Source organism: Electrona antarctica (genome assembly GCF_951216825.1).
Source record: "Electrona antarctica genome assembly, chromosome: 9".
NCBI classification, from domain to species: domain Eukaryota; kingdom Metazoa; phylum Chordata; class Actinopteri; order Myctophiformes; family Myctophidae; genus Electrona; species Electrona antarctica.
Window position 1 is genome coordinate 20,523,855 of NC_136790.1, and position 20,200 is coordinate 20,544,054.

General features: G+C 44.0%; 1 protein-coding gene across 1 annotated transcript in view; it reads right to left on the reverse strand.

The window, feature by feature from the left end:
- Positions 1–20,200, reverse strand: part of suclg2 (succinate-CoA ligase GDP-forming subunit beta) — a 155,754-nt gene that overhangs the window by 3,998 nt on the left and 131,556 nt on the right. Inside the window, exon 10 of the mRNA XM_079510896.1 lies at positions 11,182–11,302. Within this exon, the coding sequence (XP_079367022.1) occupies positions 11,182–11,302 (121 nt within the window). The remainder of the gene's footprint in view (positions 1–11,181; positions 11,303–20,200) is intronic.

A 20,200-nucleotide genomic window follows, 5' to 3' on the forward strand; every position in this document is an offset into this window, starting at 1 on the left:
GCCGAGGATCCCCTGTTGAAGAGCCCTGGCATAGACTAACACTATCTTTGTACCCATTTTCCTCAGAAGTAACAGTTTCGGACATACGGTTTCTGCGCCCGACAGCAAAGAAGACATTCTAGGTGTACAAGTGGTGGCTTGTCATTCGTGTGTGCTCGTTGTGTACGTGTCGTGCGCACACACGTGCTCAAGGCTCGACCTTACCTCTCTTGGCTGGCGTGTAATTAAGACTGCATGATATGCGAATTCTCCCGAGGTCCGGACACCCTAATCAATAGGCCTTTCATGAGGAATTCTATTACCACTGCCACTTAACGCCTAATATTTCATCGCTTTTGTCCAGCCAGATAAATCATTCCAAACAGATTTCTAGGGGCCCCCGCGCGCTGCAAACAATCAATTGTGCAACGAAATTAATTAGAATAGGAGAAGGAAGAGACCTTGTTCCGATATATAAACAGGGGATAGAGTGTCCACAGTCATTTTCTAATCAAACGGCACAGCATATTCTCCCGCCTTCCAGCCCCCCCTACCCACCCCCACCCAACACCCCACCCTCCCGGACAAATCCATATTCTCAAAGGGCAACGCTTTCACTCACTGTGCGCGTGTGCGTGTGTACGTGTGCATGTGTGTGGGATCTTATGTTCAATAGGCTGACCTATCCACTTCATTGGGTTTGACAAATCCTGCCATCATCATATCCTTATAAGGGAAACACTGGGAAAAGAGACAAGAAGATAAGATAAAGAAACGTATATAGCATAGAACACAATGGTAAAGAGCCACCATGATCCACTGCAAATACATAATGCAAGATTTTTTTGTTTTTGTTTTAACCCATTTTGGGCGGGAACCCCTTTTGGTGTTAGCATTATATTATGCTTTAGCTATTGAAAAATAGCAGATCTACAAGCTCATAGCGCACCACCGAGTGGCGCGCTACGAGCTTGTAGGTCTGCTATTTTTTTTAAATCGAAGAACGACTGACATAGAAACATAGCTTTTTCAGAAAACTGTCAGGATGTAGAAAACATTTTTTGAATCTGATCTCAGGTCAAAATGGGTTAAATTAAATACACCTACTGTATGGAGACTGCATATGGCAATGGGAGGAAATAAATACCATTTTGCACTTTTACAATTTTTTTTGTAAACTTCATAAATATTCATGAGCAGCTGCAGCAGCAGTATGTGCGTACCTCCTCCAGGGGTGGAAAGTAATAAGTACATGTACTTGGAGTTACTGGGGTATTTCCAATTTCCAATACTCTGTCACTACATCTCAGAGGCAAATATTGTACTTTTTAACTTTAGTTAATAGTTACTTTGTGGATTTGAATTATTATTAGGAAACATACGTACATTAACCATTTAAACTTTAGCTATTTGAAAATAGCCAATCTATATTTTACAAGCTCACAGCGTGCGTTGTGAGCTTGTATATCTGCTATTTTCAAAATATTCTTTCATGGATTATGTATAAAATGTACTTTTACTCAAGTAAGTTTTGATTACCAGAATTGTATGAGTGTTTCTACATTGCAGTAGTGATACTTTACTTAAGTAAAGAAATGGAGTACTTTTTCCACCACTGTGTACCTCTGAGTGGTACAGTATCAGTATGTGCACCGCACAGTGAGAGGTTGCATCTTGTCCCCACAAGTATAGTAGTCATTAGAAGAATAGGACCGCTTTCATGGTCCTCACGAGAAAAACAGTTGATTTATGGTGGAGATTCAGGTAGGAGTTATAGGTTTAGAGTTAGAGATTCAGAGGTTAGACTTAGGGTTTGGAATTAAGAGTTAAAATAAATAATGATGTACACGTTAGTTATGTGCACTGAAATATAGCTCATCTACAAGCCCACAGTTGTGATCTTGTGTCTGGCTATTGTTCGGCTCTAGTCTTACAGTTCCAAATGGCAAAAAGAAAATTAAGAATGTCTGCATTCATAAAATCATCATCCTAAAAAATGTTAACGTCCTCACAAGTATAGTAATGCAAACCTGTGTGTGTGTGTGTGTGTGTGTGTGTGTGTGTGTGTGTGTGTGTGTGTGTGTGTGCGTGCATAGGCCTCTCTGTGTGCGGACAGGCTGGGTGCAGTTCCACTATGAGCAGTAGGGAGCACTGATGGCTTTTCTCTCAACAGAAGAGGCAAGTCACACACACACACTGCCCGTCCGCATGGGATGGATACAGCCCACACCAGGGGTGTGTGTGTGTGTGTGTGTGTGTGTGTGTGTGTGTGTGTGTGTGTGTGTGTGTGTGTGTGTGTGTGTGTGGGGTGTGTGTGTTCACCAGCAGCCACTAGGTGCTGCCAGAGCTCTATTCACAGCCTAGGAGGCTCTCAAACATATTATTCATGAACAAGGACGTCCCAAATTGCTGTACAGTATGTATTTGGCCCTGCGGACCCGAATTTGAAAACTATTCTTGTGCCAGGGACCCCCCTGTACAAGTCTTTCTACAGGTACAGGGACCCCCCTGTACAAGGGTTTCTACAGGTACAGGGACCCCCCTGTACAAGGGTTTCTTGTGTTGTTACAATGTTTTATGCTAAGTTTATCATTTATCATATTATTTAATCATTTGCGCTGGCTTTATCGATAGTACAGTGGAGATTTGACAGGAAAGGGGGGGGGGGGGGTAGAGTTGAGGTAGTGACACTGTCAGACTGCATCACAGCCTATAATATTCTCTTACCTCCATATTTTTAACTTTTTGTGTTTTTTTGCCCTACTTGATCACACTAGTAGACATTACAGCATCATAATCGCATAAAAATAGATCTGCAAGGTTGAAGTGCTGTGTGAAGCAATGCATTTTGCTGTTCTAGAATTTGAATCCTGAAAATGAATAGTTTTGGACATACAGTATGAGGTTTCTACCCGACAGAGATGATATGGTAGTAGGCCTACTTTTTTATTGCTTTATTAGCTACTTTTGCTGGGGACCCCCTGAAAGTGCCTCAAGGACCCCTGGGGGTCCCTGCTTTGAGAACCACCAGCCTCGACCAGTGGAGGAAGACCCCTAACTTGAAATGTGTAAAAGGGGGAGTCCATCCATGCATATTATTCTTCCCCCCACTGGCCATACGTGAGATAGAACAGTTGTTCTCAAAGTGGGGTCCGCGGACCCCTAGGGGTCCTTGAGGGAGTTCCAGGGGGTCCCCCTGCTAAATGATAGTTTGGAACCAAATGGACCATTATGGGGTCTGAGTTGAATTAACATTGATTTTACAATATAAATTGGGGTCCCAGAGATATATAAATGCCATTAAATGGGGGCCCGTAGTCTAATGCAGGGGTTCTCAACGTTTTTGGCCGGGGACCCCCGGAAATGCTTTGGCAATGTCTCGGGACCCCCGCCCCGCCCCCTCCCGACCCCCAATATAAATTGACTGCTACAATAACCTTAAACCATTTTGGGCGGGAACCCCTTTTGGTGTTTTAAGCATTGTTATAGTTTAGCTATTGAAAAATAGTTAAATTTTTTTTTTTTTTTAATTTAAAAAAAAAAAATCCTTTTTTTTTTTTAATAATTTGGGGACCCCCTAAAATAATTTGGCGACCCCCCGAGGGGTCGCGACCCACGGGTTGAGAACCCCTGGTCTAATGCATGTCACACTGGTGGTCCTTGAAAATAAATTGGTTGAGAATCACTGCTAGAGCTATACAAATCTGCTCTTATGAGGGTCCCTGGCATAGCTCTTCAAATTGGGGCTAATTAGTGTCAATTTGGGGGTCCTTGACGTGAACAAGTTTGGGAACCACTGAGATAGAGCAGGGGTTCTCAACCCGTGGGTCGCGACCCCTCGGGGGGTCGCCAAATTATTTTAGGGGGTCCCCAAATTATTAAAAAAAAAAAAAAAAAAAAAAAAGATTTATTTTTTCAATTGTTTTTCACGATTTTTCAAAAATAGCAGACCTACAAGCTCGTAGCGCGCCACTCGGTGGCGCGCTATGAGCTTGTAGATCTGCTATTTTTAAATAGCTAAATTATAACAATGCTTAAAACACCAAAAGGGGTTCCCGCCCAAAATGGTTTAAGGTTATTGTAGCAGTCAATTTATATTGGGGGTCGGGAGGGGGCGGGGCGGGGGTCCCGAGACATTGCCAAAGCATTTCCGGGGGTCCCCGGCCAAAAACGTTGAGAACCCCTGAGATAGAGGATACAAAATGTAAAGAAAATGGTCTCTAGATATTCAAAGCAGTGGGGGAAGTAAGTACATTTAATAGAGTACAATTTTGAGTTATTTTGTATTCACTTTACTGGAGTATTACCAATTTTCAATACTGTATTTTTTAACATTGTGGTATTGATACTTGATAGTAAAAGATGTGAGTACTTCTTCCATCACTGCTTCAGAATACAGATATTGCCCGAATTGAACTTTGATGATGGAGTCCTTCTATTAAATAGAAGTGTAAACACAGGTGTGTGTTGCCTATACTACTAATTAAAGTTGTGTTCCAGCTGCCATTGTGTGCATGTTGGTTCATTGGAGAGGCTGTGCTACACTAAACAGAACAGATACTGGGCAGTGGGCAGTGGGCAGTGTGCATGTTGGTTCACTGGAGAGGCTGTGCTACACTAAACAGAACAGATACTGGGCAGTGGGCACCGGCAACTCAGCATGCGTAAGATGTGTCCGTATGTCAATACATCAAGTACAATTTAAAGGTATATTCAGTGATTTGACTTAATTCAAATATCACGTATTTTTCCTTTTTTTCTGGATAATACTCCCTACTATAGAGTGTGCTGACCATATAAGGAGTTCCTCCCTGTCCCCAGTGAGCCCCTGGGGTCAAAAAACCCTAGTTTCAGTTTTCCAATCAGGATGAGAGGGGCCTTCCTCCAATCATGATCGAGTGGGGGCGGGCCTTGGTGCACATGCTGTTGGCCTGTTGCACTTCCCCCCACTGTAGAGCGTGCATGTGCACATTTTGTTACCGGGGCGGACTGGGTGGTTTTCCAAATCACACAAATCACTGAATGCTCCTTTAAGCTTTCAGCCTGCGCTCTTATCCACATCGACACATTCCCACATACCGTAGATGAATCAATCAAAGACTCAAATACCTCTGAGGATTTATTGAAATTAAGTATTGGTTAATAATTCATTACCCACCAAATGATGTTGAGTGCGGCTTGAAATGTATAATCATCTACATTAGCCCGATATCAGTTATTGGTTTTCTTTGCAGAAAGCCAAGAAATAAGGTGGCAAAAAGGTATTAGTAGCTGTATTATGAAACACTTATGTCAAAGCCTAGTAAGAGACTGATGATTAAAAGGGGTTGAGCGAAAGTATGTGATGCATGTCTGTCTTCTGCAGTGTATATAATTCCACTGTTTGAAAGGCCTGTGCTTTCAGGTGTGTCTGTGGTGTCAGAAAACAGTACCTTGGCACTAGAGCACTTGACTGGTCTGCAGGCCATTGTGCATTATTTTGCAGGGGTGGACTGACGTTTCCACTTGCGTCTTCCTCAAGAGTCAAACAGAAACTCTTTTGACTCATAGTCTCTTCTGAAGTGCCCAGGTATTATTCTTTCTGATTCAACTTGTCCTTGTTGGGCACCGAACCCTCCTACCTTGAACTGGCTGAAGCGCGTTGGACTTCTTTGTACAGGTACTGTATGTGTGTGCGTGTGTGTTTGTGTGCGTGTCTGCAGTACATGACTCTATTTAAGCCATAAGGACCTTGTCAGGACTGAGGGAGCCATCTCACCCCTTCTGCAGGATCCACTGTCCTTTTCTTAATTACGAGGGAAAATTGCCAAATTGTCCTTAACCCAGCTGTCCCCTGCTTGACAGACAGTAGTGGAATGGGCCTTGCAAATCAATAAGCTATGGAAGGCAGCCACCCTTCTCTCCAGACCAGGTCTATTTAAGAGCACTTTCCTCCATAGTGGCAGGGCAGCCACACTGATGTTTGCATCTATATTCACACTGTGGCCAAAGGGGGCAGTAGTTGCTTAGTTACTGTATCTCTGTCCTCACTAAACTGCTATTCTGGACAGTACAGGTCTGTGTGCGTGTGCGTGCGTGCGTGCGTGCATGCATGTGTGTGTGTGTGCGCCCGCGCCCGAACATTCGTGCACCTGTCTCCCAACACGGCCTGGTGTCTGTCTGTCTGTCGCAGTGTTACAGCAAGAAACATGGATTTGTGATTAATCAACAAAAGTGACGACATTGTCACTCATGTATCCAACAGATCATCATCAGGTTCATCGTTTACCTGGTATCCTATAGTTTCAATGAGACTTGATGGTATATTATTGTTTAGACCGATCAATGCTATAGGCTCTTGGTCAGCGTTCTATGCGTGTGTTTTACTTGCTTATTGTAAGCCGCTCTGGACACACGAGTGTCTGCTAAATGCCTACATTGTAATTCGTCTCAGACGGTTAACCCATTTTGAGCGGGAACCTCTTTTGTTGGTTACATACATTATGTTATAATTTAGCTATTGAAAAATAGCAGATCTACAAGCTCATAGCGCGCCACCGAGTGGCGCGCTATGAACTTGTAGGTCTGCTATTTTTGAAAAATCGTTAAAATGTGCCTCAAATCTTTCAGAAAATTGTTATGATTTAGAAAACTTTTTTTTTAAAATTTCGACGTCAGGCCTGAATGGGTTAGCTTTCAGGATAAAAAAACCCTGATCTACAAGCTTGAAACGCGGCGATAAAGTCAAGCTTTTACATCTGCTATTTTTGATGCTTGTGTGTGCTGCTGTAGTATGATCAAGTAGGGCGTTAATTTACGGTGGAGAAAAAAAAACTATAGTTACAAATACGGAGTTAAGAGGTTTCTGACCCCACAACGCCCAACTGTAATTGTATCAGTGCTTGCGATTACGATCTGTAACAACACACAGCACCGGTCACCATTTAACACAACCCTCGGCATTCAGCCCACTCCCGAATCGACCCCCACACCCCTCTGTCTGCAGGAATACACAGCCTTCTCCCAAGTGTACTCAACCAGGCCTCCTTAAGTACAAATAAAAATAAATAAAAGCCTCCCCAATTAAAAAGTGTGCCGGCTAATCCGCTCTGATCCCGGGCCATTCCCAGCGCCCTGTGGTCAGTTTGGCTTTGCTTAGCTGATTGATTCTGCAGCAATCTGGAGCCTGAACCCCCTCCGTGTGTAATGACCTGCTGCTAAAGCCCGGATTAGACTCGAACCGGGGAGGAAACGGGTCAGAGCAGTCAGCGGCCGTAACCTTCTGGGCTCACAGCCTTATCCCGCTAAGACCCGGAACGCATCTGTGTCACCCTTTTTACAAAAATACATGTTAATGACGTTTAGAAGATTTAGAACATTTTCCTGGGGGTCTGTATGTGTGTAATATGTGGTTTTAGTAGATATTTTAGATTTTAGCAGTGAGCCCAGTGTCTCTGATGTCATGGATACTGGGCTCACTTACTTTGTTGTCTACATGTTGTCTCAGTAAGACAGCCCTTCCCCTATCCACAAGGAGGAGCAGTGCACCAAAGCATTATGGGAATTATAGTCCAGGAAAGAAGCCCAGTGTCCATGACATCAGAGACACTGGGCTCACTGCTAAAATGAGTGCCGCGCTACGAACTTGTACATCTATTTTTGAAAAATCGTGAAAACGTGTGCACATCTTTGAATATATAGGTTTTTTTTAACTCAAATAATTTTCAGATGGGGTTCTGCATCCAAATACAGATAATTCTGGGGGGGGTCCTTGACATGAAATAGTTTGAGGACCACTGATATAGAAACATAGGTTTTTCAGAAAAGTGATTTAGAAGACATTCATTTGTAGAATCTGGTCTCGGGTCTTAATGGGTTATTGGAGCAGAGCATTGAAACTGGGCGGGGCTGCTCAGACCAAGTGTGTGGCGGCCAATTAGCAGGCTGTGTTTATTACCAGACATGGCAAAATGATCCGTGCTGGTTTTAACATTTTTTCTTTGGTAAAGTCTCATCCAACTAACACATGGATGAATTCACTCATTTACTGCCAGATTTATTCCACCAGCTGTTCTCCCCTGCCACTTTGGTTATGGGCCGTTGAAAATAGCTTGTTTGGACCAAAAAAAACGCGATCTGGGAAAAGGATCCGAGGTAAATGTGTTTTTCAAAAATCTGATAACGTGGAGGCGAACGGCAGGCAAAAATGTCAGGGTTTCCGGTGCATTTCCGGCTGTGTCCGTCTCCTAGCAACCTAGCTAGTATCAGTCATACGTTGGAGAGGAGCAGGGTTATTTTACTACACGTCAGTGTAATGTGAGAGCAACTGGTCACAGTTCAGTACTATTATAAACACAGCACAGCCTGACCTACAAACGTGTTGGAGGTGTGTGTGTGCGCGCGTGTGTAACGCTGAGGGGCTAACACACAGGCGTTCCTCTGCTCCCTTCTTAGGACACGCCACTCAGCAGGTTCCTGACAATTAACCTAACCACCAGCTGGCCCCGTGCCTCCGGGGGAGACCACGGCACCAAACACACAGGCATGCATGCACACAGACTGCACACACACACACACACACACACACACACACACACACACACACACACACACACACACACACACACACACACACACACACACACACACACACACACACACACACACACACACACACACACACACACACACACACACACACACACACAACACAGCGTAGACTCAGCTTTATTAGCATACACAGGTGAGGGAGGTGAGGCCAATCAGCCCTGTCTGTATTGTTATGCTGGCTGGCGCTAACGACGGGCGCCAGAGCGAGGAGCGTGACATGTGTGAGGAATGCCCTCTCCTCGCCGTACTGGGACACGCTGCGGTGCGGTGCGGTACGGTGTGGTGTGGTGTGGTGCGGTGCGTTACGGTGCGGTGCGGTGCGGTACGGTGCGGTGCGGTACGGTACAGTGCGGTGCGGTACGGTGCGGTACGGTGCGGTGCGGTATTGTATGGTAGTGGTTCCCAAACCTTTTCAAGTCAAGGACCCCCAAATTTACACTAATTAGCCCGCGGACCCCCATTAGAAAATATATGCCCATAAGAGAAGATTTCTACGGGTCTAGCAGTGATTTTCAAGAACCCCGGGTTTGACCTGAATTAGGCTATATGGTGGTCCATGTAATGGCATTTCTATCTCTGGGACCCCAGTGTAACTCTCTGAGTTACAGACCCATAAGGGTCCATTTGGTATCATTTAGCTGGGGACCCCCTGGAACTCTCTCAAGGACCCCTAGGGGTCCCGGACCTCACTTTGGGAACCACTGCCATGCGCCGGTACGGGGGCCACAATGAAGACGGATCGACCACTGGGACCCAGCTGCACTAACAACACAGCCCTTCTGCAGGCCTTTAAAGCTGGACAGATATGTGTGCTACATTAAATACTACAGCCAGCGCTCACATGATGTGCTCTTTTAATTAAGGCATTTAATTTGGGGGGGTGGAGTGCTGCTAAGGGCCCAATTAAGGTAATGTGTCTTCAGCAAATTCTGCCCTCCAACGTTTTGTCAAGCATTATGAGCGAGATAATAACGATAATAGATTTTGTTCACTGCACTATCCTCCTGTGTTAGACCAAATAAACCAAAGGGTCCGTTTGGTTTCCATTTTGTACACTCCCGGAGTTACAATAACACTGAGGATTTCACCGTGCATCTATTGGCTTTGGGGTGGGCGTGGGGAGGGGGGCTAACATCATCATACTATCATCATACTATAATTCACTCAATGTCAGAATGTCTGAAACACTGTCGTAGCTCCTCACTGGCTGCACCAATCACTCCAACTTTTCACACAGGCATTGACCAGAATATTACTGCGGTGTTAACAAAGCCCTTTTTTCAATTTAACAAATTATTAATTCATAATTAATTTATTAGTGAATAAAAAATTCCCATCGACTTACATGGGAAAATGCAAAAACTCAAGTATTTTTCTCTCAGAAACCGTCGGAGCTACAGTTACAACACTTGGAGGGGAGGTTCATAATAATTATTAAAATTAATGTAATGCATAATCAGTTGGCCTCATGGTGGCGCTATAACAGCCCACTTTAATTTCACCTTTTAACTCTTGAACCATAGGTCGTAAAATAAAAATGTAGCTTTCCCAGGATTCCTTGGTTCATGCCGCACTTCCCCATATAGGCCACGCCCATTTGCGTCAGGATAGATTTTCCGCCATTTTGACTTTTCTTCAAAACACACTTTTTGCTCTTCCACCTACAGCTTTTGTGCAAAACTCACAAACATCGGTACACATGATCTCCGAATCTTACAACGTATATTGCAAAAACATGCTTTTTGGGGGATACATCCGCTATGTTTGCGATAGCGTAGCCTACGTGCGCTATAGCGAGACAGGACAATTCCCTCCCAATCACTAATGTGATTTATTACACATCACCCACACTGTACATCATTTGGTGTTCATATATTCAGAACGGGTAAGGTCTAGTATTGATCATTGAACGACTGTACTCCTCTGGGCTGTGGCGACACCCCTGTCAGCAGGGAATGTTGGGGGAGAGGAGTATAGGACGAAGGCTCTACAGCAGTGGTTTGTCCCAAACTTTTTCATGTCAAGGACCCCCAAATTGACACCAATTAGCCTGCGGACCCCCATTTGAAAATATATTCCAGGGTCCCCCATAAGAGAAGATTTTTACGGCTCTAGCAGTGATTCTCAATCATTTTAATTTCAAGGACCCTCAGTTTGATATGCAATAGGCTACGGACAACCCATTTAATGGCATTTCTATCTCTGAGACCCCAATTTGTAAAATCAATGTTAATTTAACTCTGAGAGTGTACAAATGGTTCCATTTGTACACTCTCAGAGTTACAGACCCATAAGGGCCAGTTTGATTCCAAACTATCATTTAGCTGGGGACCCCCTGGGACTCCCTCAAGGACCCCTGGGGGTCCCCAGACCCCCCCCCCCCCCTCTCTCATTAGCAGGCAACAGTGCAGCACTATCTCTCTCTCTCTGTTTCTGGCACAACAGCGCCACTTTTGGTACTGATGCTCATAGTCACACACAAACACACAAACATGAACACACGCGTGAACACACGGTTGAACACGGACAAAGCTGTTCCTTGGAGTGGTTGCACCACTCAAAAAGTATCCAATCAATCAATTAATCAAAAAGACACGGCACCATTTCACTCACCTTCCAGCCTGACTATCAGTGGCACCTTGAGCTCCAGCTCGCGGCAGGCCTTGGTGATGCCGTTGGCGATGATGGCACAGTTGACGATGCCCCCGAAAATGTTGACCAGGATGGCTTCCACCTGAGGACGGACAGAGAGGAGGAGCTCAATGACAGGACAGGACGCTGGGACACATGAGACACACTGCTGTCCCCTCGGCACTGCGTTGTCCACAGTTGCGTTGTTGCCGGGCAGAATCCTCTTAATTTCCATATTCTAACTTTTTTGTGTTTTTTTCGTAAATTACGGCTCTACTTGATCATACTACAGCGTCGCACAAAGGCATTAAAATAAGTAGATCCACAAGCTCAACACCCAGCGTAATGCGGCACTTTTGAGCTTGTAGATCTGCTGCTTTAGCTGTTTTTTTTATTTGAATGCTGAAAAGCAACAGTTGTGGACATAATGAGGTTTCCACCCGATAGAGACGGTTTACTAGCAGGACAGATGTGACCTTATCACCGTCACACGCTTCAATTAGCGTGACCCTCGAGGCTAAATTCCGAATTCAAATAATATATTCATAGAATTCCAATTCAATTACAGCCCTGGCTTCAAGGTCTAGCGTTCATTGGCCAGGTGTGAAAGCAACCTGTCTGACCGAGTCGTGGCTCCTCAGTCCACAAGAGATGCAAGGACAACGGAAGCGTTCAGAACCAGCAATGTAACGTGCTGTCACCATCAACTCCACTCAAACATTTCAAAATAATGTAATGATAGCCAAATCAGTTCAGTGTATGGGAAAGCATCCGTCTTATTTTAGTTTAAAAGTAGCATCACAATAATTGAAGCCACTTAAACCATTATTTTACTTTTGCTATTCAAAAATAGCAGATTTAGCAGAAGCTCAAAAGCACGGGAGCAATGTGCTTGTGGTGGATCTGCTATCTTTGAAAGATCGTGAAAATTGTATTTAAAGCGAGCATTTGTAATGTTTGAATTACAAACATGTAATGTATGTAATTGCAGTAATTACAAATTACATTGCTTCTGAGGGGCCCTGGCTGGAACAAAATACTTTGACATGGTGGTCTCCGGCCAAGTACATATAATTGTGGGGGTCCTTGACATGAACATTTTTGAGCAGCAACCTGCTAGGATTTAGAAGACATTTTGTAGAATCGGCCTCTGGTCTTAACGAGTTAAACAACTTCTGCAGTTGTCTTTTTTTCCTCCCTATCAGCCGAGGAGATCTTCCACCTCGTGCCAAGAGGAGCATGAAGGTGCTTCCTGTAAAAGTGTGCAGGCAGGCAGGCAGCCGCTGAGGTGATTACACTAACAATCTAGTCTGTTGGTAATTACCCCGGCTAGCTCAGTGGAGAGTAGATGAGAGCACACAGAATTAATCCTCTGTTTGTTTATAATCTCAGCTAATCTGTAGCAGCGATCTGGATGAGCGCCGTGTGTGTGTGTGTGTGTGTGTGTGTGTGTGTGTGTGTGTGTCAACATCAAGGACTTGGATCACTATCAGAGTGACATCAGATGCGTTGTGCTCTTGTGTCACATCCAAAAGCGCCCCCTCTCTGTCTCAACATCAGAGTGTGACAAGATGGGAGGTGACACATAGCAAACAGATGTAGGAAGAGTAGCTTAAAGTGCTCGTTGCCACCATAAGGTAATTGTACAAGCTGTTCGGTCTGAGCTGAGGAGGTATATTACACACAATACACGAGGATGTAATCAACACCAGGAAAAACAACAAGGATTAAAAAAAAACGTTGATTCGTGTCCTAAAGCACATTTTTTGTTTTGTGTTACATGGCTGATTAGTTCCGTAACACATGCGTGAAACCACCATATTGTCTCTGCCGGGTGGAAAACACAGAAACCTTCCAGGATAAAAAAAAAAAAAAAAAAAGAAATCTACAAGCTTAAAATGCGTCGCTTCGTGCCAGGTTTCCAGCTTGTGGATCTGCTACTTTTGATGTGTGTGACGTTGCAGTATGATCAAATAGGACATTAGTTTACAAAAAACTAAAAGAAAACACATTAAAAGTAAAAAAAATAAATGGAGATGAGGTTTCTGCCCGACAGCAACGGTATTGCCACTGTTAGGTGGAAACATTGTATGTCGGAAATGTAGTTATTTAGCCAAGCTCTACTAGTTAATACTTTATTCATTGGTTCAATATTTATACGAACCAACAGACAGATAAAACGACTGGTGCCTTTTGGGCATGTCATTACAGGCACAACAATATGAGCAAGGCTGTCTGTCTCTCCTGGTGGCAGGATAGCACAAAAAAAAGGTTATTTGCGACTGAGCGCGTGTGTGTGTGTGTGTGTGTGTGTGTGTGTGTGCGCACGCACGCGCGCGCTACTCGGTGAACGCCTGCGTGCACCAGTCTTTGTGTGTCTGCCGCCATTAATACGGAGCAGCTGTCAGTCTCCAAGGAGAGGCAGCGTGGCTTCTAGGTGCACAGACCGTTCATCACTGTCACTGTGGACTGATGCCACCACCCTGTTGGTGCTGGCGCCCGTCTATTCCTTAACACATTTTGACCTGAGATCAGATTCTAAAAATGTCTTCTACATCCTGACAGTTTTCTGAAAAAGCTGTTTCTGTGTCAGTCGTTCTTCGATTTTTCAAAAATAGCAGATCTACAAGCTCATAGCGCGCCACCGAGTGGCGCGCTATGAGCTTGTAGATCTGCTATTTTTCAATAGCTAAAGCAAAACATAATGCTAACACCAAAAGGGGTTCCCGCCCAGAATGGGTTAAATACATACAGCATGCATGCATGCATGCATACTGTACACACCTACTGATGCATGCATGCATGTCACATACACACCTACTGTCGTGACGGATAGACGCCCCATGTGGACAACAGTGGGTTCCAGGCGTATCGACACGAGCCCACCCACCACGTCAACCGTGCAAACTCACCATACGTGCAATTCTGCATTTTTTTGCCCAACATATGTATTCGTTCAAACAAAAATGCAGATTTGCAAATGTCTTTGCACCAACAAACGAACGCACGCATGTTACGGTAAGGATTAAGAGCATCTGCTAAATGCCTGAATTGTAAATTGCATAACAAACTAAAGGACTTTCCCCCCCATAACCTTAATACATTGCTCATCTACGAGCTTGTAGATTGGCAGCTTTCGTTACTGTGTCATCAAATTCTTGGCTTAGGAATGCGACAAAAAATATATAAAAAAAAATAAAACGAAAAATAACTCTCCATGAATTCATTCATTTTGGGGGTGAACATCGACAGTACCCCTGGTTGTCATCCCAAATCAAACCGCTAACGCCTCCAGATGTCAGAACGGTGTTTTCATTGATTACATTAGATCGCGTATGAATGGTTCTAGGTTGCTTGGCAACCGACACTTCTGGTTCAGGAACTGAACCAGAAGTGAAAATATCGCCTGTCGTCTGCCTCCACGTTATCAGATTTAGACAAATGGAGTCTTTTCCCAGTTTTTGGTCAAAACAAGCTTTATTCAACGACCCACAACTAAAGAACGACCCAGCACCCGTTGGTCTTCAAATTAAGGGCAGTCAACGTGTTAAAGATGGAGTGCCGTGATTTTTATATTTTTTCCCAGTTTTTCATGTGTATATTATGAGGTGACAGTACTTCATTAGACCCCTTGGTGTGGTTGTTATGTCATGTGTTTATTATGAGGTGACAGTACTTCATTAGACCCCTTGGTGTGGTTGTTATGTCATGTGTTTATTATGAGGTGACAGTACTTCATTAGACCCCTTGGTGTGGTTGTTATGTCATGTGTTTATTATGAGGTGACAGTACTTCATTAGACCCCTTGGTGTGGTTGTTATGTCATGTGTTTATTATGAGGTGACAGTACTTCATTAGACCCCTTGGTGTGGTTGATATGTCATGTGTTTATTATGAGGTGACAGTACTTCATTAGACCCCTTGGTGTGGTTGATATGTCATGTGTTTATTATGAGGTGACAGTACTTCATTAGACCCCTTGGTGTGGTTGATATGTCATGTGTTTATTATGAGGTGACAGTACTTCATTAGACCCCTTGGTGTGGTTGATATGTCATGTGTTTATTATGAGGTGACAGTACTTCATTAGACCCCTTGGTGTGGTTGAAATGTCATGTGTTTATTATGAGGTGACAGTACTTCATTAGACCCCTTGGTGTGGTTGATATGTCATGTGTTTATTATGAGGTGACAGTACTTCATTAGACACCTTGGTGTGGTTGTTATGTCATGTGTTTATTATGAGGTGACAGTACTTCATTAGACCCCTTGGTGTGGTTGTTATGTCATGTGTTTATTATGAGGTGACAGTACTTCATTAGACCCCTTGGTGTGGTTGTTATGTCCAATGATGTCTTCCCTTTGAATTTAGGGTTTCTTCCTGGAGGCTGAAACCTTGGCAGTCAAAAGTGCCAATGAAAAAACTGTGATACAGTGACATCACACATATCATCCCCTGTCCTAACCCCTCCCCCTTTATCATACAACAACAGCTGTGTGCGTGGCTTCAGTTCAGGTGGATCACCACCCATCAGGCAAACCAGGCATACTTAATGAACTGGTGGGCGTGTCCACATAAAAGAAAAAACTGCATTTTAACAAATACTGTACACTTTTTTGAAGAAATTCTTCCTCCTTATATAAAACAATATTTAAATAATACCTGGTCCTCTATCAAATACATGCTCTGTGTGTCTGTGTGGAACGACACAGACAACATATCGTCGCAGTCGGGTAGAAAGCTTTTACGTCCAAAAACATTCTGTTTATTTATTGTAAACGTTCTGTTTACAATAAAGTATAAATGGTGAATTTATATAGCAGAAAGGCGCTTTACATAGAAGATCACATTCACCCATTCACACACCGATGGCGGAGGAATTACCACGCAAGGCACCAAGATACTTGGACACCAACTCTGGGGGAGCCCGGGTTCGAACTGGGCCACTCCACCCCTGATCCACCGCCGCCAAGTGTAGTTATTATTTAGTCACAAGCTCTTTGTTATTTACAATGTCTTTGTGACACTGTAGTATGACCAAGTAGATCATTCATTTTCATTATCTAATTCTAAACAGTTGAAATATGGAGATATGAGGTTTCTACCCGACGGCAACACTATGTGTGGCCTGGATGTGTGTGTGTGTGTGTGTGTGTGTGTGTGTGTGTGTGTGTGTGTGTGTGTAAGAGTGCCAAAATTACTAAGAGTAACAGCAATTACCAAACACCAAGCACGGTGTGATAAAATACAGTTTTTCAACATTAACCATATTCTCCAGCTCATAGCGCGTCACTTTGTGCCGCACTATCGTGACAATTTGTGCAAATCTTTGAATATGTATATTTTAAAGCGAAAATTTTAACTCAAAACGTTTGTAATCGGCCTCAGGTCTCAAAATGGGTTAAACATGTGTGGTTTCGTAAGGCAATAAGACGAGGTGCTACAACATATTCTCAGGCACATACACAGGAGGGCTTATTTACCACATGCAACACAGGGCAGCTACAGGGAAACACTGACACGTTTTACAGTGTTTTTCTGCGGTTGGGTTAACGCCACACACACACACACACAAACACACCCCACAATATACTACTACACCAACTGATGGCACCAACTATACTGTCCACTCACCACTGGGGGGCAGTAGAGATTTAGATGCCATCATCTCCAGCCTCTATGGAGAATACTCTATTTTCTTTCCATCAGCATTGCATTTTTTTTTCTCAACTCTGTCCCTATTGAGAAGCACCATATTTCTTCCGTTCATGCGTCTCCTATTGACAGCCATGTATATTAATGACACAGAGGACATGATTTATGCCGGCTGGCACACACAAGTAAATGCAGTTTATAGAAATATGGATGCAACAGCCGTCTTTGCACTTTGCTGGAAACGTTCCGCTCTCCTTGATGATTGCTTATGTTTTGGATTTAGGAAGGATTTAGGGTTTTTTTCCTTTTGCAGACTGAGAAGAATGCGGCAGCAAAGCGGGTTTGACCTCGGATGTGAGAAGATTTAGAATTACGTGTGCTGATGATGATCCCAAATGGTATGTTGTTAAAGGCTACCACCACAGACCACAGGCAGGTTCGTGGTCGAATTAGCAGGCTTGCCGTAGACTGAGAGATGCGATTGTAAAATAGGACAAGAAGAAGCAAGAGACAGGAGCGATACTGGAGGTAAAAATAAAAGCTGCACGTCCATCTCCATCTCCGTGAACTATAAAGGTATACAGCGTACACCAATAGGTAAGGCATAACGGCCATTTTGTGCAGAAGTGCCTATACCAGTGTTGCCAACTAGGTCTATGAAAACGAGGCCAAAAAGAAGCGACTACAGGCCACATGATCATCGGGTATTTGAAAATAGTCGATCTAGCCGAGTAAAATAAAATCGTGGAAAAAAGTGAAACATTTTGAACATTTTAACAACACAAATCTGGTGGTGTCCATCATCAAATACATACTAATTTGGGGGTCCTTGACTTGAAAATGTTTGAGAACCACTGGGTTTAAGGAACATTTTAAAGCCCAAATAAGCAACTTGCACTTTAGAAACAAGCCCCCTCCCCCCCCCAATAACAAAACACAACCCACAACAACTATCAATATTTACGAGCAACTTTACAGAAAAGCAAGCCCAAAGTGGCTTATAACAAGCAGGCATGGCAACTCTGGCTGTGAAGCACATTGGTGGGAGAGCGGTGGTGCAGGGCCTCCAGAGACAACGCCTTGCCCTGGCGCGGAGCCCGCGGATGCCACCCTGATGAATGGGCGTGAAGAAGAGGTCAAAGTGAGGGTCAATCACCTTGGTTTCCTGCCCTCCTCAATCAAGACAATACCTTAAATGGTATTTGCTTGATTCAGGCTCTCTTCAGCACGTCTGAAATTATTTCAAATCATATCCTAGACCTGTGGTTTTCTTAACATTTTGTGCAGATGGAACGCCGAAAAGCAAGTAAAAAACTCAAGGCTCAGGCCTGGGCCATGGCTCAGTGGTCCAGGCACCTTGGCTGGTAATCCAGTCTGGCAGTGTGCCGCGGGTTCGACTCCCGTTCCCGACAGCCTTTACTGCATGTCTTCCCCCCCATCTCTCTCCCCATTTCCTGTCAGCCTCCTGTCTGTCCCTCCATAAAAATAATATAAAATAAAGGCGAAAGCCACAAAAAAAAACTCAAGGCTCGACTGTAGACATATCCATGCAAAAAATGGCATCTATAACATGCATTATGACTCTGTATATTTTTATTTACTAATGCCCAAAAAAGCAGAAATAGCGCATCTACAAGAGAGATATGAGATCGGTTTGAAAGTGGTAATTTGTATTTGAAAATGATTGTACACAAACTACATGATATAGTCAATTCAGGAGCTTTTTATAGTGCACACATGGTGTTGCAATAATAATGTGAGGTTGACACAAAAGCCCAAGGCACACTTGGGCTCGTCTCAAGGCACACCAATTTGGGAAATTATTCCACATACCAATCCTGTGTGAACAAGCGGAACATCACGCTTTTTACTACAGTTTTACCGCGTGTCATGGAGCTAAGTAGAGCCTCTCTCCTTGAAGGCATTCATTCCAGGTAAAAGCTACCCCGTTGGCAGTGGGGTGGATGTCTTTCATCAGAGCGGCAGCATAAAGGCATCAGGTATAAGTGTGCCAGCGCTCTCTCTCCATTTTAGAGGGTCTTTTGTGCGTTCTTTCAGGGAATGTCAGCCGGCACTTTCTACCGGGGCCCCCAGTGAAATTATTCAAATTTCCACAGAACGAGATCACAGTGGCTGGCACGACGCTACACCCTTGTCAATGTTCTTTTACGTCTAGCTCAAACAAGGGCTTTCACAAGAGAAAGGCTTTTCTGGTCGCTTTTATACACCTCGCTAAATGCATTGGAGACCAGGTTTTTTTTTTAGCCCAGACTGTTTGACATGCCAACGTTGGCACATTCCCCTGAGGAATGGGAGAAAAAACAGCAGTGTATGAAAAAAAGAAAAGGAAAAAAAATGTAGCCCTCGTGTTTGACAGAAACGGGTGAGTGTTGTTCTTACAGTAACGAGTTAAGCCCGACTCTTCGACGTTGCAATTCCTCACCAAAAACATGATCTGGACTGTAAACACACAGATAACGCAAATCACCTTCACATGTTAAGCCTACAAACCATGCAGGTAGATAAGACTTACCATTCACTGCATGGACTATTAAGTTAAGAAATGAAAAGAAAAGAAAGATGTACTTTTCTTCTGAGTCTTAGCCCGGCGGGAATCTAGAGGCATTGCATTTCCAGCTCCCCATGGTGCGTTTTGTGTGTGCTGCCAAATTATCACTCGAGCTCACATTTTGTGTGCCCATACTCCTGTTAACACTTAGGCCGCTAGCATTTATTGAAAAATTAGGATCTAATTCACGCCAGCATTTTTTTAATTTGAGCTCTTATTTTGAAAAGCCGCCATTTCCGGTCCATGAGCAGTAGTCATAACCTAGGAAGCTACACGGAGCTGGACAGGCCTTGTTTACAATGTGAATCCAAACCGGAGCTCTGGAGAGCTCTACATCGTCAGATCTGTGCCGTCAAAGAAACACTGTTTTGACCAAAATGCCATCTGGGACAAGGAATAGGAGATACAGGCGATTGAAAGAAATGGATAGAATGGATTCTTATGGCGACGACGATCTAAGATGTGCGATCCAGTGCTGTGCTAACAACACAGCTAGCTAACCGGCTAACGTGAGTAGCATTTTGGCTCGAGCAATCAAACGCGCTATAAAAGCTCAATTGCCGAAGGCCGTCGGCAATGGCGTTAAGCGTCAGTATCAAAATTAGGCTTCAATTGACTTTAATCGTCGGCAATGGCGCGGAGGGTGTTAAGCGCCGCTAATCTGTCTGCAGGAGAGAGGGAGAGAGGCAAACAGACAGGCGTAGGGAAAGGGATGGGCATGCGTCTCTCTGTGGCCTATTAGGGACTATTGTTCTGCGTTATCTGCAGGAAACAGT